The sequence below is a fragment of the Rhea americana genome, unplaced genomic scaffold (genome assembly GCF_003343005.1).
Source record: "Rhea americana isolate MKP2758 unplaced genomic scaffold, rheAme1 scaffold_47, whole genome shotgun sequence".
In the NCBI taxonomy this organism is placed as follows: domain Eukaryota; kingdom Metazoa; phylum Chordata; class Aves; order Rheiformes; family Rheidae; genus Rhea; species Rhea americana.
Genome location: NW_028186612.1, coordinates 3,030,826 through 3,055,138, shown reverse-complemented (window position 1 = coordinate 3,055,138; position 24,313 = coordinate 3,030,826). Strand labels below are relative to the sequence as shown.

The window sequence follows — 24,313 nt, the reverse complement described above, 5'->3', positions numbered from 1 at the left end:
AGATGCTTTTATTTCTAGTGTTTACTAACATATCTAACGGCTAAACATTTTGTATTAAAATCTTMTTTTTAGGGTCTGATTGCTGCTTGTGCCTTTTTCAAAATCTCTTCTTTAATTTTTGGATAACTTGGACAGAGCTTCAAAACCTAGTTAAAAAAAAGATATATTAAAATAATTTAAACATTATTTGTCTCATGATGCAAATGAAAGTTTTGTAAATGACTTACATCATGACATACTTCTATTGCCTCCACATAACTCTTATTTTTTAGGTAACTGAAAGCAAGTTTGAAACCTACAAGAGATACAGGAAAAAAAGTGTTTTACCACTATAATAATTTCTTAATCTGAGATTAAACAACACTTCAGACCAATAATCACAACAAAYTTACAGTTAAAATAGGGTATAACAGAAAATATTAAGGTAATGAACAAGTAACACATGGTATATTTTTTTTCGATACAGACATTTTAATTAGATTAATGTGTATGTTATGTTAAGAACAACCTTCAAAATGAGGACTTAAAGGAAAAAAAAATCTGATCGTTAATAAGGTTTTATGTACCTTGGATCCCAACTGAGTTTAGTTAGTAAGATGCCAAACACATGGTGGGATCATAGCATGCACAGAAGTATGCAAAGCAGTGTAAAGCCCAGATTTTAGGCATTAGGAAATGAGAGAGAACACATTCTCAGCCACTGCAGTCAAGGAAAACAAGCCTAATTGTTCTCTCGCAATGCTTTTAAGATCCCAAATGCTAACRCTGCTCACTGGGACTGCAGACTATTGTTTTAGTATACATTGTATTTTGAGAGTAAACCAATACATAATGACTACCAAATTGAGGTAAGAGCAACAATGACTATTACTCTATTTCTAATTTTATTTTGAGCAGTTCAGGACTAATAATATGTTGTTTAACTCTTAGAGGACTTTTTCATGTAAATTGATCATTCTGAACTAAATGCTGCCCTTTGTTTTTTTTTTTTTTTTATCAAAACTGATTTCTTCTTCAAATACATCAGCAGGAAGAGGAGGACTAGGGAAAATGTGGGCCTGCTACTGAACGGGGCAGGGGCCCTGATGACAAGGGATACAGAGAAGGCAGAATTACTGAATGCCTTCTGTGCTTCAGTCTTCACTGCTACGGGCAGCCCCCAGGAATCCTGTAGCCTGGACGTGAGGGAGAAAGTCCAGAGAAGGGAAGACTTTCCTTTGGTTGAGGAGGAAAGGATTAGAGATCTTCTGGGCAGGCTAGACTCCACAAATCCATGGGCCCAGATGAGATGGACCCATCAGGTGTACCTGAGGGAGCTGGCAGATGTTGTTGCCAGGCCACTCTCCATCATCTTTGAAAGGTCCTGGAGRACTGGAGAGGTGCCTGAGGACTGGAAGAAAGCCAGTGTCACTCCAGTCTTCAAGAAGGGCAAGAAGGAGGACCCAGGCAACTATAGGCCAGTCAGCCTCACCTCCATCCACGGAAAGATTATGGAAGAGCTCATTCTGGATGTCATCTCCAGACATACGGAGGAAAAGAAGGTGATCAGGAGTAGCCAACATGGATTCACCAAGGGGAAATCCTGCTTAACCAATCTGATAGCCTTCCCTGATGGAATGACTGGCTGCGTAGATGAGGGCAGAGCAGTGGATGTTGTGTCCCTTGACTTCAGCAAAGCTTTTGACACTGTCTCCCGTAACATCCTCCTAGAGAAGCTCAGGAAGCGTGGGTTAGACGAGTGGACAGTGAGGTGGATTGAGAACTGGCTGAAAGGCAGAGCTCAGAGGGTCGTCATCAGTGGCATGGAGTCTAGTTGGAGGCCTGTGGCTAGCAGTCCCCCAGGGCTCAGTGCTGGGTCCCATCCTGTTCAACTTYTTCATCARTGACCTGGATGAGGGGGCAGAGTGCCTCCTCAGCAAGTCTGCTGATGATACCAAGCTGGGAGGAGTGGCTGATACACCTGAGGGCTGTGCTGCCATTCAGAGAGACCTGGACAGGCTGGAGAGCTGGGCAGAGAGGAACCTCCTGAGGTTCAACAAGGGCAAGYGCAGAGTCCTGCACCTAGGGAGAAATAACCCTAGGCAGCAGTACAAGCTGGGGGCTGACCTGCTGGAGAGCAGCTCTGCAGAGAAGGACCTGGGAGTGCTGGTGGATGACAAATTGACCGTGAGCCAGCAATGTGCCCTTGTGACCAAGAAGGCCAATGGTCTCCTGGGGTGCATTAGGAAGAGTGTTGCCAGCAGCTCGAGGGAGGTGATCCTGCCACTCTGCTCAGCCCTGGGAAGRCCTCATCTCAAATACTGGGTCCAGTTCTGGGCTCCCCAGGACAAGAGAGACATGGAGCTGCTGGAGAGAGTCCAGCACAGGACTACAAAGATGATSAGAGGGCTGGAGCACCTGCCCTSYGAGGAACGTCTGYGAGAGCTGGGCCTCTTCAGCCTGGGGAAGAGAAGACTGAGGGGGGATCTTATCAGTGTGTATAAGCACCTGGAGGGAGGCTGTCAAGTGGACGGGGACAAMCTCTTTTCAGTTGTCCCGTGTGACAAGACAAGAGGCAATGGGCAGAAATTGAAGCACAGGAAGTTTAGCCTGAACGTGAGGGGGAATTTCTTCCCTGTGAGAGTGACRGAGCACTGGCACAGGTTGCCCAGAGAGGCTGCGGAGTCTTCTTCTCTGGAGATCTTCAAGGCCCGCCTGAATGCAACCCTGTCTACCATGCTGTAGGTGACTCTGCTGAGCAGGGAGGTTGGACTAGATGATCTCCAGAGGCCCCTTCTAACCTTACTGATTCTACGATTCTAGTTGCATGGGCATGATGCAAACATTCATTATAGTTTTTAGGATTGGCAAGATAAAGTTACAAGGCATTTATCTGACCCAAATCTTTTGGATTTATGCTTTCAAGAGTAAAAAATACTTAGTAATTCTTGATCTGAACTGAAGATACAGAGTATTTTCTTAACTCACCAACAGCAGGATTTGCTTTGTTACTGTATTTCCAAGCAAATTCATAATTTTTTGCAGCATCTACAGATGCCTGTCCTTTCTCCATGATAAAGCCCAAATATTCATAAGCTTTTGAACAGGACTAAAAACAGCAATGAATATACATTAATATACCAAAATATATTCATTTCTAATTATAATTCAATATAAAATGTACTGAATACGTATGCTTAGCCCATCTTCCATATCACAGCAAATATAAATTTTAGGCTCCCAGTACAAGAGAGACATGGAGCTACTGGAGAGAGTCCAGCGTAGGGCTACGAAGATGATCAGAGGGCTGGAGCACCTGCCCTATGAGGAATGTCTATGAGAGCTGGGCCTCTTCAGCCTGGGGAGGAGAAGACTGAGGGGCAGGGGGATCTTATCACTGTCTATAAGTACCTGAAGGGAGGGGGTCAGGGGGACAGAGAACCTCTTTTCAGTTGTCCCGTGTGACAGGACAAGAGGCAATGGGCAGAAACTGAAGCACAGGATGTTCTGCCTGACCGTGAGGGGGAATTTCTTCCCTGTGAGAGTGACGGAGCACTGGMMCAGGTTGCCCAGAGAGGTTGTGGAGTCTCCTTCTCTGGAGATCTTCAAGGCCCGCCTGGATGCAATCCTGTCTAACATGCTCTAGGTGACCCTGCTTGAGCAAGGGGGTTGAACTAGATGATCTCCAGAGGTGCCTTCCAACCCTTCAGTCACCCTTACCATTGCRAAATTGGAGGTCTAAATTATATTTCATATTTCAAGATAAATTAAATAATAAACAATATGATCTCTTATGATTTACATCATTTCTTTTGATTGTGTAGTCTGACATTTTACTTTTTAGAGTACAGGAGATACTAAAAACATTAAAACATGCAAGGACTATCGGACATTCCTGTTTGCACATTTTGAAACAGTACAACCTTTAAAAATATAAAAGACAAGATAATGAAGTTAATTTTATATTTTTGGTGTATTTCCTCCCTGAAATAAGTTGTGACTCATGAAATCAAAGGTTGTCAAGCACTGGCACCTATCATCAGAACAATCACAATCACTGTCTTCTACTGCCTAATTTTACCCTAGTTTAGCCTTAAACATCAGCCACTCCTTTAACCTTGTACCTTGAGGGTTTATGTTACATGGCCAGTAATGAAAATAAAACAATATCCAAGCACTGTGTTATGTTCAGATACCTAAAGGATCATAATATTTTTCTGGTATTCACGGATTCTCTTTATCTTCTTCTCTCACCTTATTGTATTGTAGGCAGCGTTTCAGTTGCTCAGTTGCATGGTCATATTTTCCATTTTTACAGTATATATCAGACAATAATATCCAACTTTTTTCTAACTCTTCAGCATCTGACAAAGTCCAGTTTACTTTTGCTAATCGTTTTAGTTGAATTCTGGCCTTGGGAGTCTGCTTAAGTATCATATGGGCTTGGGCCACTGCCAAAATAATTTGAACACTTTCCTTTTGAGAAAATATAAATCACACAAAGTAAGGCATTCTCCTTTCACATATTAGTGACTATATGAATAACTGTAGTGACAAAAATGAGTAACATAGCAAAAGGATAATGAAAAATCAAAAAGGTTATTATCAGAATGTGAAATAAACCTCTATTTCCATAACACCCAATATAGCTTAAAAAGAACACTGAATATATGCCAGCGCTTTTATCTTTGTCTTGCAACTAGATTGAAATAGACAGGTTCTCAGGATCTCATAATATGAAGGATTTTACATGTGAAAGCTTTATACGAGATTGAGATTTTATTGACAAACAGGCAGTGGATGGAATATAATGGTTCAAAATTTGTTATAATTAAAATATCTTTAAAAGTTTTTAGTTTTTTCTAAGCCTTGAGCACAGAAGATATGAAAGGAAAACTACTGCCTGTTTTAGAGGCCTTAAAAGCAAAGATACAATTTCAATGACAAAATCTTCAGGAACTGGGTGCTGCCAATGTGAGAGCATGTTTCCTAGTGCAGTAAGAAAAATTTGGACTATTCAATTTTTAATTACTCCAAACACTGCTAACTAAATCAAGGTCAAAGGGATCTTATAACTTTTAAGTAGGCAAACATGTTACATGCTTTAATATGTTTAATGATTAATTTTAAGCATTCATATTGTTCTATAAAAGCCCTTAAATGTACTGCTGGATGCATGGGTAAACATGTAAATACTTTCCCAGATCAGGACCAGATTGCTCAGCCAATTATAGCACAATGCCCCTATTCCTCAATATGACTATTCCTCAATTTGACTATAATGAAAATCCTGGGAAATGACCAAAGCTTCAATAATTTAAACTGTTTCTGCACATCACAGCACTGAAAGAGTAAGTTGGGAGAAATAATGCCCTATTTATTTATTTTTCACAGTATAGTGGCTTGATCTTACTCCCAGATTCTGCAAAACATTCAATGTATAATTTATTATTTTATTCCTTTTTTTAAAAAGGAAATAATAATTGCTGTGCTAATAGGGACAGTTTACTGACGTCCACAGACAATTTTCCTAACTCTTAAGGATGTGATTTTCTACATGCAAATAAACTGTAGCCTTTAGAAAATTTAGTCTACCAAGTTTTATAAATACTGTTAATCCTAACACCGCTGAAAACAATGGAAAAACTTGGTATTAATGACATCAGTATCTCACCCAGTGCATTTACAAGAAAAATTCACTTCCACCTTAAGAGGAAAAAATACAAGATAAATGCTGCATTCTTAGTATACATCCATTCTCCTTTAGACATTTTTAACAAGGAAAAAGTAGCAAATATATTCATGTAGAAGTCCTTTAATATACATTTTAATTTAATTTCAAAGCTTTTAGTTTATTGTGAAAAAATCAGCTAGAAAAACTATGCATGAGTCAATACGCATTTCATAATAAGAAGGAATGTATATAAAAAGATCTGAATAATTTCTTACCTCATTTTGGGCCATTTCTACAAATACACTGAGAGCTTTTTCTACATTATTTTTGTCTTTAGTAGCCATTAAACAGTAGTTTCGTAACATCTTTAGCTGATTTTGGCCCTCTTGTGAACAAGGACAAAACTCCATTAATAATTTTTCTGCTGTTCTTATGCCATGTTGCGCAGCTTCCTGCTTGTCATCTAAATTACTGTTAATATTAAATTCTGCATGATATTTCAATATTTATCAAATAGTGACTAACATAAAGCATTATGCACCTCCATCTTTAAATTTGAACCACTCTTACATATGCAATAGTTACGTATTTGATTTTCTAAATGTATCATAAATCACACAGTTGTTTGGACCAGAAATGAATCAGCTTAATTGCCAGTATTTGAATGCCTGTTCTATAGCTAAATTCATCCTACTCTAGGTCTTGCAAGGATGACATTTTTCAGAAGTGCTATATTTTCCTTTATATTCTTAAAACGAAATGGCAAATAATTAAAAAAAATAGATATAAATATTCCTTCTACGTATAGGTATGTTGGCAATTTGTACATTCATGCTGTGGACATGCATATATTCAGGCACTCAAGACTGACAAATTTTTATCTCAGTAATATGCACAGAAGACACACACATGGCTCCCTCCTATATTTTCCCTCTTTTCTTCTTTCTCGTATCATTCATGCTGGTATAATACGAAAGGCATATGCTCTAAAAAATATCTGTTTTTCTCAGCCACTGATTATCTAGAAAAAGTATTTATGACCTCAAAGTAAGAGATGCAGAAGCATACATACAAAAACGTACCTCAAAGAATAAAATAACCAACCTCAGGGAACTTAATATAAATTTAATACAGAGCATAGAAAAAGATTGAGAGTGCCTCCATTTGTGGATTCAGAGCAGATACGGAGGCTAAGTATCTATAACTGATCTGATGGAGATGCCAATCTAATGTAGCTTCAGTTAACTGTACTGGCACAGCGTAGTATTTTAGCCAAGCTGATAGAAGCATATGATACGACAGCAGTTGCAAATCTTGCACACTCGGATACATAGTGGAGCTCTTCTTACTAAGTATCAGAACTTTGATTCCTGAGAGCCAGCAGGATACTCTTAAACAGAATTTCTTTGGCTGGACTGGGACTGGCATAATCAGTACTGGCAAATATTGCTTGTCAGAGCCCTGAGCACACCAGCAGGTACTGTAATCTCTTCCCTACTTCCCCCCCCACCACTAATGTTTAGCTGCCTGTGCTCAGGGTCAGTACTGACACAGTGCAGCTGTAACCTTGGATCAGACTTCCATGAAAAAAACCAAGTTGTGAGGAACAGTTGCATGAGACAGAACTGTGAGAAGCCTCATCTGGGGCCTCTGTCCATTGGGCCTGCTGCTCAGGCCCTTGCTCTTGCTCCTTGCCTGAATTAYGTTGTAGCTATGACTAAGCCTAGACTTGTATCTTGCTGATTCTGACCCTGCCTTGCTGATTTGACTTCCTGGCTTGAGCTTGGACATGATCAAGTGATCAGGAGAGTATACTGACCAACTCCATGCCCTGCGTCTTCAATATCACTTAAGTATATATAGCTCTAAAGCCCAGAATGACAAAAGGAAAATGTCATGAGACATGGGGTACAGAAGAAGTTGTCTTTGGAGGCCAAACACAATTTAAATCAAACTTATGAAAGGTCAGTCCAACTAGAAGCTAAAACTCCAGATGTTGAGTTGGCTCAAAGGGAACATTTCTATGCTCATTTTGAGACCTCAAACTCCTTCTACACTAATGAACTGAACAGCACCAGAAGACAGGGCTTGGCACTTTCCTTCTGTTGTCTATACTGTATCTCTGGTTCGGTTTTGCCCCATCTCAACTACCACAGTGCCAGACAATTCCTCAAAACAATTTAGATTACAGTATGGCCCTGGAACAAGTCAAATATGCAATGTGGATGTACACACTCTGTTTTAGAGTGAAAGAGTTTAACCATATGGATATAAGCAGTTTTGTGCCAGTTGGACTCAGGAACAAAGAATGGATCCCATCCACATTATTTACTAGTACAGATGCAGTTTGAAGACTAATAGAGTGATTTTTTTATCATCTGAAACTCTATCCAGATGTTTCCTTCGCAAGTCTGCTGCTGACTTAAAATCAAGCAGTTATTCTTTTTGTCCTCAAGTATGTGATAAGTAGCATCACCTTTTTGAAAACGCTGAATGCTGCAGAGAAACTGAGCAGCAGAACTCTCGAATGGATGGATAGTGTTCTGATCCATAGTAAACGAAGAGAAAGCTGACGAGATTACCTGATTGAGAAAACAGGCCCCCAGTCCTCCTATTAAGATGACAGAAGTACCAGTGACAAATTTTAGTTTCTGAAGAAATGCGTTCAATTTTCTTAAATACTTAATGGCTTCCTAGCTTCCTCTGTTCTTTAATACTAGCACATAGCAAGTATGAACTTTGTCCTCGAAATATTTTCAAATAGGTTCCGTTACTTGCAGGTAAACTGCTCATCTACAGCAGAAGCAGGTTCTAAGCGGACTCCCTCCTGCTTTGAGAAACTCAAGAAAAYGGACTGAAGAACAACAGCGGCTCAGACTGAATTGTGTAACTTCAGGATATGATGCTAAGTACCTACTCATCTGGAGTAACAAATCTGATGGCCATTTGGTGAGCATGTGTCAATACACAAAGACGGAAACAAAAAGGCAAGAGAAGATGGCTTTCACATCTTGAAAAAGATCTCAAAATGCTTGTTTAGGTCCTAAGGGCTATGCAAAAGTCCTCAAACACAAAGTACAGTATTACTGTCAGTACTGCCATCCCCTAACAGGTTCCCGCTGTTCTTGAAGAGCTTGCAATATTTGAAGGGAACAGAGCATCCCGAGCTTTAAAGAAGCTGAGACAATGGAGGTACAGTGTTCACTCTTTGGTGAATAATGAGCTAACTCACTGAAAGYGGTGAATCATGTAAGTCTTTTGCAGAGTAAGAATTTGATTTAGGATTAGAACTCTACAAAAGGGTGCTGAACTTGACAATTAAATGAAAATATACAGCCTGAAGACAGCAGCCAATAGCAACTTAGAGCCACTCCCACAGTATCCAGCAAAGCTTAGAGMTATGTAAGACACAGCTGATTCAAAAAGTGCATCAAAATCCTGACAAAAGTTGTGCAGTAGTGCTTCACAAACTTCACCAGTTGATCAGTGAAGGTTGGGCTAGATGACCTCTTGAGGTCAATTCCAGCCTGAATTATCCTATGAATTATTTTGATTGAGTATTCATAAACAAAATGCTGTCATTCTCTACAGGTATATGTATAGGATTTGATACCAACAAAGCATTACTCTGTAGTATACTCTTAATCCAAACAGAAGAGCAAATGGCTAAACCTCTCAGGTTACAAATAGTCTGTCAGAAAAGTTGTGGTCATGTGGCACATAGAGAGTCAAAGTCCAAGAAGAGGACTGCATAATTTTAGAACACAAACCACCACTGTTCTGCTAGGTAGAGTCCAGATGATGCAGTTCAAAAAACAAAGATAGAACAGATAGGTTCAATTCACTTGCCAATTAAGAAAATGAATACAGAACATGCACCATTGCCTTTATATCAGCATAACAGCACGTGGAGTCTTGTGCTATATATGTGACGTCTTGCTGCGGCAAAAATAATGCACCCTCAGGTATCTGGGTAGAAGTGCAACACTGTGAGAGTATCTATCAACAARCAGTAGAAAAGACTTCCCTATTTTCTGTTAGTCATAACACTATGCCTAATCTTGCTTTAGGTGCAGAGGAAAAAATGACTAGATCTTAACATTAATACTCAACATATCAAATTAATTTTATAAAGCTAACTCATAATTTTTCTCTTTTATTAACTGTTAACAAAAGTGCCTTTACCTTTCTTCTTCATCAAGATTTTCAAACACTTCTCCTCCTATTACCTCACTATCAGGATTTAGGCAAATCTGAATCATATTGGTGACAGCCTTCTGGCCCCAGTCACTGTCTTTTCTAGCTTTGTTAAAATATTTCAGGGCTTGATTGGATTGTCCCATGTGCCTATTTGAACAGAACAGAGGGCAATCAATCTTATTAATGCAAAAATTCCCCTGTTTGCCTATACAAAGCACTAATGGAAATTTTTCAGTAAAAGACGATTTTGAAATATTTGCAGTAAATACACATCTGTACACAAGATAAGTATACACAAGAAGTGTACGAACTTCTTTAGATAGATTTTAACTTATTTTGTAACGTATTGATGGATGTACAGAYGTTCTCATACATATGATGATCTTTCATTCATAGTTGCAGTTTTTACAGTTTTACAGATTTTATGTTTGCCTATTCAGATGCAYGTACCAATGCAAAAATCAAATAGTTAAAGAAGAAAAAATCAGGCTCCAACTATGTTAATGCTGTCAAGGAAGAAGCAAGCTGTCCTCAGAGGTGAATGTGTTTGGTTGTTTACTCTTCTAGTACCACAAGTCTTGCATTGAATTAAGACCGCTTAAGTACCAAGCTTCTGCTTACATGCTCGAAGGCGGCTTCTTCACCTAATCCAAGTACTTTTGTTTAAGTGYTGATTGAATTTAAATACCACCAAGATTAATTCCCGTTGGAAACCTGCCACTTCAAATCCTTCTCTGGAACACAGGTGCTTACATTTCTTCAAACTACTATCTTAAATGTCGAAGCTGATGACCTTAATCTGACCCCAAAACACTAGCAAAACCAAGAGCTTTAGTAAACACACAATGCTCTCTTCGTGAGATAATGAACCAGAAAATTGATTATGCCAGATGCCAGCTATGTAGTTTCACAGAGATACCAGTACCAGGCTGATTATGAATACTCTTCTTTACTATTTTATTTGTCATAAAGAGCACTGTTTCCTGTAACAACTGCAGTCTAGAAGGAACTACTTAGAACAGCTGGAAAGGACAATKTGTAATTAGAGTAGCACACAGCATTAGGGGATGTATTCTCCAGCTATGGTTACTTACATAGCTCACAGTTGAYGAGCAGGGCAGGTTCCATCAGCTACACAAGGGTGATGTTACATACATGGTTGAGCTGATCATATTGCTACAAAACTGACTTTTCATCACTCCACTCCTGGCAACAAAGTCCTGACCTACCTTGAGTCAATTCTAGGACCTTTCTTCTCAATTGGTAAAATGATTTGATTCACAAACCCAATGGAAATTTATCTACATTTATGTTTTTGCTGACTCATTTCTCTGTCACTTTAGAAGGTTGACTCAGGTAGACCAGATGCTTTTCAGAACCTGAGCAAAGAAAAGCCTGAGAGCATATGGCAAGAAGCAAGCACTTATATTTCTTTTACTGACTGCGTTATAGGAAAACAGCTTGGATGGCTAGCATTTCTCTCCTAATTTTTGAGATAGAAGACTATTTCCAGTCCAACCTTAAGGCTCTTATTCTATGCATTTGAATTTGAGATATTCAAATCAACATACTTCTCTTCCACTTGGAGCCCCATACTTCACTATACTCATATGGCTTTGCCCATCTTCATCCTCCAGTATTTCCCTGTCCTTCCAAGAAAGGTCTTGAATGTACTAAGAAGTCTGTTTGTAGCAGCTCTAACTTGCAAGCAAATTTGAAAACACATTTCATTTTTGTGCACATGAAGCTGTAGCTTGTGTCAGTTAACAACCTGAACTTTAAAACCATCATGTGAACCACACAGAGATTCTGCAGCACTGTTCAGAAAATCTAACATTCACAAATATTACTTTGCATGCTTTACCAGCAGTAGAGTCCTTTGCAGTAGTTATACCCAGGTTCCAAAAATAATCGAGTGGATTGCTTCTTCACCATTTTAAAGAAAAGTGTAGTTTTATCAAGGTTACCAGTTCTTCTTAGTAAATCAACTAATCTTTCCAGGACTGAAAAGTTATCTAAAAATTATAAAGTAATAAAGTACATTTAATCTCTATATTACAATAACTCAGATTCCTCCAAATCTTGTCAAATTTAATTATTAATTGAAACTGTGAAGAATGTTTTGTTATTGTTCTGGAGGCCATAATTAGTGAATTATAGCAATACTACTCCCAATGGACTGGGAAGAGGCTAAGGTTTTTAAAAGAAAAAATGGCAGAGCCACATAGCTACAAAAGAGAATTCATATATTACTGTTTTCAGCTTCTTGGAGTAGAAAGCACTTTCAGAAAGCTTCAGAACAATCCATATTTTTAYGTATGGCATTAGAAAAAACCATGAGAATATAGACTTTTACTCAGAAGGGGACTCATAATATTGTAGATTAAATTAATAAAATAGAGTTCTTATATTTTCATGAACTCGCTTTTTTAAAAATTAGAGTGAAAATCTGAACAGACAGATAAATCCCAAGCTTAATTAATGCAATATACCTGGTGATTTTTCCAAAACATTCTGGTAAAGACTTATGGCTTGTTCATACTTCTGTTTTCTGAACCAGATATCTGCCATCATCTAACAAAGAAGAAAAATATTGTAGAAAAGTTATCTAGTTAAATTTGTAATTATAGGAACAGAAATGCAAAACTATCTTAGCTTTCTGTAAAACAGAAAAGCCAAAAATATGTAAAAATAAAAGCCAGATGCAAAAATAAGACTCCATACATATGAACTGACATTAAAGAATATTCCTAATGTATTTATTTTAAATATTATCAGAATATATAATAAAAGAAGTAATAATTACCATCCTGAAAAGCACACAGAACATTTCAATTTTTTAGGAAGAAAGGTCCAAATTCATTGTAGGTATCATATTCTAATGAATGGATCRGCATAGAATCATAGAATTGGTAAGATTGGAAGGGACCTCTGGAGATCATCTAGTCCAGCCCTCAAATGAGTGGCCYGTATGGGGATTGAACGCAAACATTTCTTCACCACTCATAAGTACATACAGAGTTAACATTTTTTCTGTCCTAGGTACACTATATTTTGGGGATACAGACCTCTAATTTCCATCATTCAGTCACCTCCCTCCTTTTTCTGGAAAAAAATTAGTGAAGACAAACTATCATGCCAGCAATTTCATTATTATTACTTTTATGTAAAAATAGTATGCTCCCRTGTAGACTGAGAAAACAGTTACTGGATCTTGACCATCAATGATTAAATGTCAGTTCATACCATTGTTGTAAGTTCATTGCACTTGTCATCTTGAAGAAGTAGGGCACACTGATACTCACATGAATCAAGATCTTCTTCTTCCAAATAAAGATGAGCCAATTTCAGTATTATCTGAGAAATTAAGAATTAAAAAGTGAAGTATTTTGGTAATAATTTTAATTAGTATCAGGAGCCTCTTTCTTTCCTTCTATTGAGTTCTACTTTAAAAGATATATACAGACTAGATCAAATATTTCTAATACAATTCCAATCTAACTTTATAGTTACTTCAGAGATAGATTCCCCTATTAGAATATCTATCTCAGGATCCGAGTAATTATGAATATTCAGTAAAAGAGACTYTTCACTGATTTTTCTTGTGTAGTATTAATTATCTGAAGTGATAGGGCTAACATTTTTTCTATTAGRAATAAAGAAGTAGAGGAAATGTGGAAGAAATTGAGTATATACAAACAGAAGGTGGACATTCTTTGAAAATCAGTGTAACTCAGGAAAATATTAAGAGCATTGCTATTTAAATGAAGTTGCATGTGCTTTCTAGAATTTAAAGCTTGTAGTACATTGCATATCATTAGTTCCCACTAAAAGCGTAGCTGGAATTCACATCTAATTCAATGCTTTTTGTTTGTTTGTTTGTTTTGCTATTTAATTGACCTGAGAATCAAGTATTCCAAAATGTAAATGAGAGTTTTTCAAAACCAGTATTCTATGGGCTTTAAAAAACTAGCTTTTACTGCTAGTAGGAAAACCTACTTCAGGATTTTCCTTTAAGTATGATCTGGTGTTTACGTTTTTAATATAAGACTCTCTTCTGATGATTTATTACATTACATATGTATTTTTAAACATTTTTCAATTTTATACATTCTACTGTGTGATTAAATAAGTAAAAAAAAATGGCTAACATGAACATATTTCCCTTCTGTGTTCATGTTTCTTTTTGGCTGTTCATTCATTCAAATATCAGAAATATGACTCAATGATTCACCCATGATATTTTTTGTTTTTGAAAGCTAAGYAAATATTTTCTTTTTACATTTTTTTTAAGAACACTACACTAACATAACAATTTTTCTCATTTAACGTGTATAAAAATACTCCCAATTAGACATTGTTTTGCATTTAAAATAATGCTTACTTTACTATCTGCTGGAGTATAAGTTAATGCATTTTTATAGCTTTTAGCAGCTTGTACGTAGTCCTTCTGACTCAGGTAGTGCTCAGCAAACTGGACATTAATCAGTGCTGCCAGCTGCTTCTGAGAAGGGACTGATTCAGGCTGTTCCAGAGGGACACGTTTCAGTATTCTCTGTTGCAATTCGAACGCCTGTAGAAATGAATAGAGTAAGAGAGACTCATGAAAATAAATTAGTAATTTCAAAACTTTTTGACAATTTTTCAGAGCAGTTCAGACAGACAGTTGTGTTTGTATATGGTTTTGGGATCCACCTGAAGCATGGACATCTGTCTTTAAATTGCCTTTTTTTGTTTTGAAACAGAGAATTGAATTCAACTCTCCTATGACCAGATTAATACCAGACTACTGGTATTACAAGATAAATCTTTCAGTCACTCCCCACTGAAGCTGTTCTATTTTGCATAAATCTTAACTAGAGTAGGGATACAAACCTGACTTGTGCTTTGTGAGGAGTACACAACCACTAGATTACAGTGTCAATCTCTTTTTTTTTCTTCCAAATATGTTTCATATTTAAATAAAAGTGCATATATCAGGCTAGCTCTTTCTCCCTGTGGTCTTCCATGAGAAAGAGATTATCTGCTTTACATGCCTAATTTCAAATAAGGATGCATGACTTGGAATCACAGTTAAAGAGAGATACCTAACTACCAGTGAGATATAAGGGATTTTACTAGTAGACAGTTTAGATCATTCTCATTTCTTTGCACACCATTTTCTTAAATTCATTTCAATAAAATCTTCCATCTTAATGCTTAACTTCCAATCCATTATGTGGGGAGACTTATGGGTGTAAATGTGGCTATGAATTCCAGTGTTGCTGAGATTAAGTACTGATTTTAGCCCTGGTTTTTAGATACCAAGAGATAATTCTCAATATATAGAATTTACCCCTTTTCAGTAGGGCACCCCAAGGCTTACGGACTTTAATATGGTGTCTTGGATGGTGTTGTTCCTGTGTGTAGGTTCATATAGTTTCACAAGTATCTTTCTAGCATGAAATGAAATAAACARTCTTTAAAGAAACTACCACGTAAGTTCTCCTTAGTTTTAGAGACCCAAATCCTCAAGGCAGCAGATACTCAGGGCACTCACTGTCAAATAGTTCAAGATCTTTTTAAAATAATAAATGTACATGAGCATCCTAACAAAATTTACAAAGGGATATGTATAAATGTACATAAAATGCACATATAAAGCCATAAATATGCCCCAAATTTACAATGTTCTATATTCACTGAGGAGCACTGTGAATTTTTAGAGCTACGAAATAATGGCTTAATTTTCAAAACCATATACCTATAACCTACTTAAAATAACAGAAGTTAAAGATGCCAACAGCTCTGAAAAAAAACTTGCAACTTAGAAACTAGGGGTACTGAAATTATTGGGAAAGATATTCAAGACCACAAAGATATCCAACACCATATAGATCATATGCCATCTTAGCAATTACCTTGTTCAAAGTTGTAATAACTACTTCTTTTTCAATGTTTTCATAAACCTTTGCAAGTAAAATCAGGCTCCTGACATCCTTTATCATAGAAGTCAAGTCATTAACTGTAAGATTAAAACCAACAGTTTAATATAACTTCTCTCTTTATCATATTTACCAACTACCAGTAAAAATAATTAATATTTGACGATGGTGAAATATTTGTATTATTCACTACCTTGTGAAAAAAAGCAATGATGGACTTTGTAGAGACTGGTTCTGCAAATAATGTAAATATTTACTGAAATACTGTGAATGCATATAGCCTATGATAATGATTTGTGAATAAATTAATGTATTGCATTGTAAATTGTTCAAGACTTATTGCAAATCATTCAAGACTTCAATATTATACATAGCAAGCTTTGCAGAAATGATGAACTGCAGTACCAAAGTCATGGTCGAGAGCTTGATTCAGAACTCTTTCTGCCTTTTTAAACTTCTTAAGTTTGAGGAGGAGTTCAGCAAGGTCATGGCACAAGAAATCTTGTTCACTCATCTTTAGAGCTACTTCGTAATAATTAACAGCCTAAAAAATGAAAAAGTTTCAAAAGATGATCTTAAATATGTAATTATGATAGGTCACAATGAAAAATTTATGAAACACTAGTGAAACACTCTGTGATTTACGACGTCAACAAATCCATTAATCACAGTACTTCAAAATATTTTGCATATTATGTTCCATCATATTGTACTTAGTCATTTAATGCTAAATAAAATTCTATTCCAGTGGTGTTCCAAGAGGCATTCCCTATTATGATTTCCCTTCTGCTTTTACATGTGTTCTTACGGCAGAAACTACCTGACACTGTTCACTATTCTCTCTCAGTTGCAAAATCATGATGTAGATCATCAATAAATTTCACATGTCAAGGACCATTCTCTAACACCAAAATCAGGAAAGGCATGGAGAAGCATGTCTTCACAATATTAAACACTCTTAGTCTCACACACAAAAGTACAAAACACCTTCAGACACTGGTCTTTGGTCTATTGTGCCTGGAAACAGCAGAGTAGAATGCCACTTTGTGTAAGGCCACAGACCATTTTAACAATTTCACTAGGCAGATGACAGAATTACAGGCCTAAGGCCTAGCAGTAGTTAATTTATTAGTATAATTTTGAAGGAATTACTGGCCATGGTCTGCGGGTTAGCACAGACTAGAGACCATTCCTGGATGGCAGCTTGAATGCAGCCTTCCTATTTCTGAGAATAAGAGATCAGACTTGTGGATTTGAACAATGTGGTGCTGTGTTAGTCAACCAAATGGTCATAATGGGCTCTGGCCTATATTAGTTACTAACGCTGAGGTAGGCAAAGATGTTAGCAAAGACTGAAAATTTTTGTACTACTTTTCATTGAATCTCCTCTGACTATTGCTAGGAAAGCTAATTCACTCTCAAGCCTCCATAGTATCTGCAATAGGCTAGGAAATCTTGGCACAGTTGTGAYGGAAAAAAAGTGAGGATAAAGAACATCTTCTGGTGCTCAATCTTCTAAGGAGGTGTGCCCTATGATAATCATAATGGTTGGATTTGAACATTTTTTCTGATGCAAAGCTAGGGTGCTGCATTCTGAATAAAAGGTGCCAAATCCTGATGCCCTCAGTATCTAGGATCTGAAAATGATACCAGGAATGGGATTCCCTAATCATACTGGTGTGAAATGAAAGTGAGTACTTGCCTAGTATATGCTTCTTTCCCAGATAATACAAGCACATTGAGTGAGAACAGATTTACAGCATTTGTTTTTCTTAGGTAATGTGTGACCAATGCTTCTGTTTTCAGAGAAAACCTCCTAACATACGGAGACCAAGAATATAACAACACTGGGAGAAATTAAAACTTCAAAAGATTGAAGAAAACGAAGACTGGGCAGGCACAGATTTACCTCAGAGGAAGAGGTTCTCTGACTATAAAACAACATATCTTCCAAGAAAGTTTAGAAGAAATAAGGTGACTCCAGGCATGCTCTGTCCTAACATATAAAGCACAAGAAGGCAGGTGAAACTCAGATGTATGTTGTAGAGATTACACTAGTGAAACATTCACTGGTCACAATGGCAAGAGCATACCTAGAGGGTGAATTTATATATAGATAGTCTTTCAAAGATGTCATTCATTATTACCCTTTCTTTGTACTTAGGAAAAATTAAATCACTTGAGAAATACCAGAAAAACAAAACAGAAATTTGATGCCTAAGACCTTGCTGTACTGATGAGTTTTCACATATGCATGTCCAATTTTTCTGACCAGTACTGAGTCCAAAGAATTCTTCCTCTGGGCTTCTTCATATATTTTCACAGCTTCCTCTGGCTAAGAGTGACAGAAAAGAGAATTAGTCCCATGATTAATTTTGGAATTTGAATAGATTTTACCAGTGATTCTATTACACTTTTTTCAAATTATATAGTGGCTAGATTTTACTATGATTATCACTGAATCCAGATCAGTGACGAAATGCTAGTTTAAATATAGTATAATTACTGAATAAATTTGGACTCACCTGTTGAATATTCATGAATGCATCTCCCAAGAGGAGGCTAGTATGAGGACCCGGAAATTTTTCGCACATTTCACTAAAAAAAAAAAAAATAAGAACAACACTTAAAATCATAGAAGAACAATTAAATGTTACAATAAAACATACGAAAAGTATTTTTAGAACTCCATATACTGTCTTGGAAATGAAGTATTTTCTGTCAACACAATAAACAGTAAGAATTTCAGCAGATATAAATCTGGGTAGCTCCACTGACTCCAGTTTATTCCAGTCCTTAACATTTTAAGTCTGAGTTCATGCTGCAAGATAATGACAGGTCTTACACCTGGGGTAGGAAGCTGGACACACTAACATAACTGCAGAATATGCTTACTGTTTAGAAGAACAGAAGCTACAGATTTCTGAACAACGCTTGCATTTTAATCATTCTTGGGGCCAGTTAGGCCACTGCTGTACAAGATGCTCTACAAATACATAGCAAGTGGCAGCTTTTTGCTGAAAGAAGTGATCATCCAAGAGGCCAAAGGAATGAAAAAGAAAATAAATAAATAAAAATAAACAAATAAGGAGATGACCAGAGGTAAAAACGTAAGCAGTAGAGTGCAAGACAGTTTGTAACTGATCAGAAATAATCATCAATTATCAATATTTCTCAGTTGCTTACCTATATAAGTAACAGGAAGATGTGTGGTAGTGGAAAATACAGTAGAGAAATTACACAAAATGTTTTATGTCAGAAATATGCTCCCTTTTTTGAGGAAAAGCTAAATACAGAATAATTTATATAACTGTATTTATTGGTATGAAATTAGAAATCAAATGACAACTTTTAGTTCCAAATATACAGGAAAAATAATATTTATAATATTACTTAATGTGTTACTCTAAATCTTAGAACTTGTGTGGATGATTATTTCATAAAAACTGCTGAGGTAGTTAAAAGGTTAGGCAGATGCTTGTCTAATTTATTATTTATTTCATTGTTGGTTTAGAATACTGAGATAATCTTTCTGTTTCTAAACTAAAGAATTTTACTTAATTGTTTAAATTTCTACTTGTTTTATTTAACACAGAAATGGTTTTACATTATAGAAAAAGGCCAAACAGTCTGAATGAAAAACAGGACTGTGAACCAAGAAACCTTCATGCTGTTTAAATCTCTGCTACAATTTTTTCTATGACTGGAGCACATCACTTATTTCAGAATCATTTATCACATACATTTTATTTAAATAAAACTTCTAAATATTGTACCCTCCCTTCTTWCTCTGAGTACTGCTAACTTTATCAGCAACACTACTGAAAGCAAAATGACAATTTATAGGGTAAGTTCCCCTGGTTTAGTAAAGAATATTAGCATTTTTTTTTCCTTTCATAAGGAGAAAAARAAAGAATATATTACTTTAACAAATCATTGAAGTTGATGCTGTTTCTAAAACAGATGACTGACGTTTTAGAATTGTGTTAGGAAAAAAATTTGTCTGACTAGTGGTTGAAAATTAAAACAGTTCAGTTGCATTGTTTTTAAACAATATTACCAATAACATGCAATGTATAGCTTCTTATCCTTTCGCATATGAAGGTATATCTGAGCCATCTTTTCTTTAGCTTCAATGTAATATGGTTGGGTTGGTGTGACATGTCTTAGCATGCTGAGCGCTGTTTCCACTTCTCCTTTATGGACTGCCAAATCTGCATTAGCAATAGTGACACGGATTTCCTCTGAAGTTCCACTAAATTCATTAGTAGCATCCTGCAGGATCTTAGTGGCTTCATGCTAAAATAGTACAGAARAAAAAAAGTAAATAAAAAAATGTTAATGGAATTAAATTGGTGGAAAGCATAGCTATATTTTAAGCAAATGGGCTTAATTAAATATTTTTAGATGACATTAAATTGCATGTTAAACTAAAGCCTTAATAAATTAACTAAGTTGTGTGATTTTGCTTTTCACTCATATCTGTTTATTTATCTATTATCCTACCTATTTATTGTGTTTACCTGYCGCCTTTTATAAGCTAGAAGCTCCTTGAGCCATGTTCTAACTTTTCGGTTTTAGAGCTCCCTTAGAGCAAGGGAGACTCAGTCCTCCTCATTAGCCCAAACAACTGCATTTCAGTCAGCTTGTACTTGGAGTTCCAACCCCTTCTTTGGAAAACACTGTTCTGCAGCTTGACAATAGCCAGTATCATTTCTGGCAACTGAAAGAAGTTAGCATTTGAAAATGTGTTTTTTACTAATGAAAAGAATCGTTACAAAATGTAGATTTTATTTCAGCAATTTTCTAACAATGTATTTGGGATTTAATCTATTGTTAATTGTATATACAGAATATTGTATCCTATACATCCACAATACACATTCCAGAACTTTTCTGCTATTTACATCGAATAAATGAAGTAGTCATTTCCATGTTTTAATTTGGGCTGAGTGATTTTGATAAATCACTTAGTCAGTGAAAAATATAGTTATAAAGCTGCTAGATTGGCAAAAACAATTTTTAGTTCTATTACTGATGTCTGAAAGTGTGGGAAATTCTACCATCCTTGTAAACTAAAAACTAAATACAAACAAATTTCAAAAAGATAAAATGAGCATGAAAAGCAAGTGAAATATATTATATACAGTGAAGAAGTGGAAATATAAAGATATATAAGTCCTCTTATGTAAGATCTTTTCACACAAGATATGAAAAATGTAAGAAAAAAAGAACCATGCATTTCCTGCAGGGATTTAAGTAAAACTGCATAAGGAGACAGAAAAAAATACTGRAGATTGCTGATACAAGGATTGAAAAAAAGACAGACAAAAACAAATAATTAATCTTTCTCCAGTTATTATATTTCTAGACTAAAAAAAGTTTGAAAATATATTTCTATTAGGATTGATCAAAACTGTCATATAAACTTTCCCCCCCCACACACTGATATAAAGTGTTAACATACATAACTCAATGATTATCATATCACAGGTGGAAATAAGAATACTACTAAAGGAGAAATTGTATTTCTAAGAAACAGGACCACTGTGATTGCTTGATGAGAAGCTGCTATGGGTGAATTGTCAAAAACTTTCAAATTAGGAGTATTACCTCTTATGTACGAATTTCACAATACCCTAATAATCTTAAAAGAGTTTACATAGTGAAAACTAGTTTTTTAATCATGCTTTCTTTCCAAAAAAAAAAAAAAAAAAAAAGCATATTCAATTTCTTACTAGTTCTCCGTTTAGTTGAAGAGCTTCTGCAAGTTCTAAGTAAATGGATGCCCATTCACTGGTTGTTGACCTAGTGCCACAGACTCTTTTACTATCACATTTCTTCACATGTGAACTGACAATCTCTTTCAAAATTTTTATAGCTTCTGGATAGTCTCCTGCTTTATTCAGTGCTCTAGCCTTGATGTAGTGATACAGTGGATAATCACGAATCTAGTGAAATCAGCAAATATACATTGGATGGTAAAAATAGAAATTCAGTTATTTTAATACCAAAACATCACTTGTTAATCTACTCAGTCTCCTCTCAGCATATAAATAACATTTACTAAAGAATCATTACAGTACATAGGAACTCCTTGGACATGAAAGCCTAAAACAGACACAGACAAACTTCTTYTTACTCATAAATATTCATCTGAAAATAAAACTAGAAGTGTCCCAGTACCTTAATTGTCGAAAACTTATTATTAGAATGGTTTCAGTCTCTAAGAAAAAAAACAACTGGGAACATGAAAATGGCATCCCTACATACCTCTGGAATGGCATTCATCTCATCTAAAAATGGCTGTCTAAAAACCGAACTTCCAGTGTGGCCCAAGTTCTGTACAAGTTGCGTGTAGAATGGCAAACGCTTTATAAGGTACCTAAAGCACCTACACCTAAACTAATGCCTAAAACAAGTGGGACGAATATCCTCAGACAGTGTTTKTCTCTCTTCACTGATTAATTAGAAAACCTCAGCTATACATTTAATATATTTTAGTGACTTAAATTAGGTAAGATGAATCTCCCCTCTGTTGCTGTGACACTGCACTCCCAGAAAAAATACCACTTTCTCAGATACATTCAAAAGTAAACAAATGAGTATACAGATATATTAATAGTAGAGCTGGTAGCAATTTATTTGCCTTTCTTTCTGATATATGAATGCTATTTGAGGACAGTGTCAYGTACATTGTTCTGGAAATACGTATAACAGATTAATGTATAAATACCATTACATAGTGAATTATAAATAAATATTTTCAGCATTAAGATTTTGTAATCACTCTCACCTGAAAATGATGACTAACCCCCAGCTCCAGTGAATGGGAACATTCTTTTAAGTTTCCTTGAGATAGATAGATCTGGGCCATTAAAAGGTGAACATCTGCTGATGTAGGGTCCAACTTGATGCAGTGCTGCAATATACCTTGCGCATTTTCTAATTCTCCTGAAAAGGAGCTGACTTGTTAATTCAGTCATAAGCTGCTTCTCTTTACAGAGCAAACTAAGCTGCTTCTCTTTATAGAGCAAACTTAGCATTTGTATAATGTATATATGTGTTATGCTACTGTACCTGATATGTGAAAAGCCATCACTTTCAACTAAGTATAAAATCATCAYAAGAATAATTAAAATATAATATTGTGACAGAACACTTTCCAACTTCCATCTCATCAAGTTATTTATTTATAGCAATGAYGTTTAGTGACTAAAAGAGAAGCACAGATGATTTCTACTGTGACATCTTGACATTCCTGAAGTCTGTCTCATGTCACATTGCTGTCACTACACTTATTTTAAAATATTTAATTGTTTGGGGCTTTGGTTACATACATTTAGAAATTAATTTTACCAATTGAGAAAAATACAGAGAATACAAGGCATTTTTTTAAGAAGACTATAAAGTCAGTCTCAAAGATCAGTTCAATTAATTTAATTCAAAATTTTATAGAGTTCTTTTCCTCTTTGGATGTGAAAAATATGGTCTTGGCTTACCTGATAAATATTTCAATTGTGCCACTAAATAAAGTGGTTCCAACATCCCAGGAGCAGCTTTAACCACTGGATACAAAACTAGGGCTACTTGTTTAAAAAGAGGGGAAATGATCTGGTAAGGTGACATTGGCTGTGAAAAATTAGAAATAAGATTTTTTTCATTACATTACCACACATTTGCACAACTGTACTGCATGACATACACTTTCAAAAGTAGTATCTACCTCAAGTGGAATCTAATTTTCCTTCTTCATATACAGTTTTTATTAGTATATATAAAATTTATGGAAATATTGGAGATGATAGACTAGGTCTAGACTGTCTAGTTCTGACAACATGATCATATACAAACTAGTAATAAATTTATATTCAATGTTTCATTTAAAATATTCCTCACTAGTCTGGGACAGAAGACTAAATATTCTTTCACAATGTTGATCAGGAACACGGGATTTAGTTTTTCATAGTATTCCATGCTCAGAGGAAGGCCCTTCAAAGCAGAAGAATGAAGTTCTGCTGCTTCATTCAATAGAGCGGTGACAATCTTTTCATTTTTTCTTTTTCTTGAAGCAATAACTGCCTGAAGATAGATTAGAATCTGTAAGAGAAAAATATGAGCTGAAAAATCAGTGTTTACTGCAATGAACAAATAAATATTCTGCTTTAGAAAACCAGCAAATGGTTTTAACAGATTTCACAGCAAACGTGGATCATGTGAAGACAGCATTTGAACTATTCTATTTTGCTTACACAATAGTTCTCACCTCTCATCTATGTATTGAATATTTACTGAACATTTTATTATACATCTCTTATAGCACCCTTCACTTCATATTGTTATGTGCTCTTATTTAAGTAAGTATAATGGGAACATAAGACACATCTAAATCAGGAGACAAGCATCTGCTTAGGTAGAACAATGGCTTGAATACTCAATATTTTGAGTATCAGTATGATTCCATTTAAAACTATTCAGAACTTGCTTCAAAAAACTGCAGCACTCTTGCTAAACACTATCTTTTCATTTCATAAAA

At 35.8% G+C, this 24,313-nt stretch overlaps 1 protein-coding gene across 1 annotated transcript in view; it reads right to left on the bottom strand.

Annotated features, from left to right (window-relative positions):
• Window positions 1-34: 34 nt before the first annotated feature.
• The window catches only part of TTC21A (tetratricopeptide repeat domain 21A), a 38,634-nt gene continuing 14,355 nt past the window's right edge, over window positions 35-24,313 (bottom strand). The window contains exons 11-29 of the mRNA XM_085316467.1: window positions 23,677-23,877; window positions 23,280-23,409; window positions 22,574-22,731; window positions 21,516-21,728; window positions 19,838-20,076; window positions 18,303-18,375; window positions 18,002-18,112; window positions 16,183-16,321; window positions 15,754-15,857; window positions 14,238-14,426; window positions 13,100-13,210; window positions 12,346-12,427; window positions 11,718-11,868; window positions 9,839-10,000; window positions 5,929-6,124; window positions 4,234-4,455; window positions 2,968-3,088; window positions 228-295; window positions 35-146 (exon numbers count right to left, since the gene is read on the bottom strand). Of these exons, the coding sequence (XP_085172593.1) occupies window positions 69-146; window positions 228-295; window positions 2,968-3,088; window positions 4,234-4,455; window positions 5,929-6,124; window positions 9,839-10,000; window positions 11,718-11,868; window positions 12,346-12,427; window positions 13,100-13,210; window positions 14,238-14,426; window positions 15,754-15,857; window positions 16,183-16,321; window positions 18,002-18,112; window positions 18,303-18,375; window positions 19,838-20,076; window positions 21,516-21,728; window positions 22,574-22,731; window positions 23,280-23,409; window positions 23,677-23,877 (2,748 nt within the window). The 3' untranslated portion in view covers window positions 35-68. The remainder of the gene's footprint in view (window positions 147-227; window positions 296-2,967; window positions 3,089-4,233; window positions 4,456-5,928; window positions 6,125-9,838; window positions 10,001-11,717; window positions 11,869-12,345; window positions 12,428-13,099; window positions 13,211-14,237; window positions 14,427-15,753; window positions 15,858-16,182; window positions 16,322-18,001; window positions 18,113-18,302; window positions 18,376-19,837; window positions 20,077-21,515; window positions 21,729-22,573; window positions 22,732-23,279; window positions 23,410-23,676; window positions 23,878-24,313) is intronic.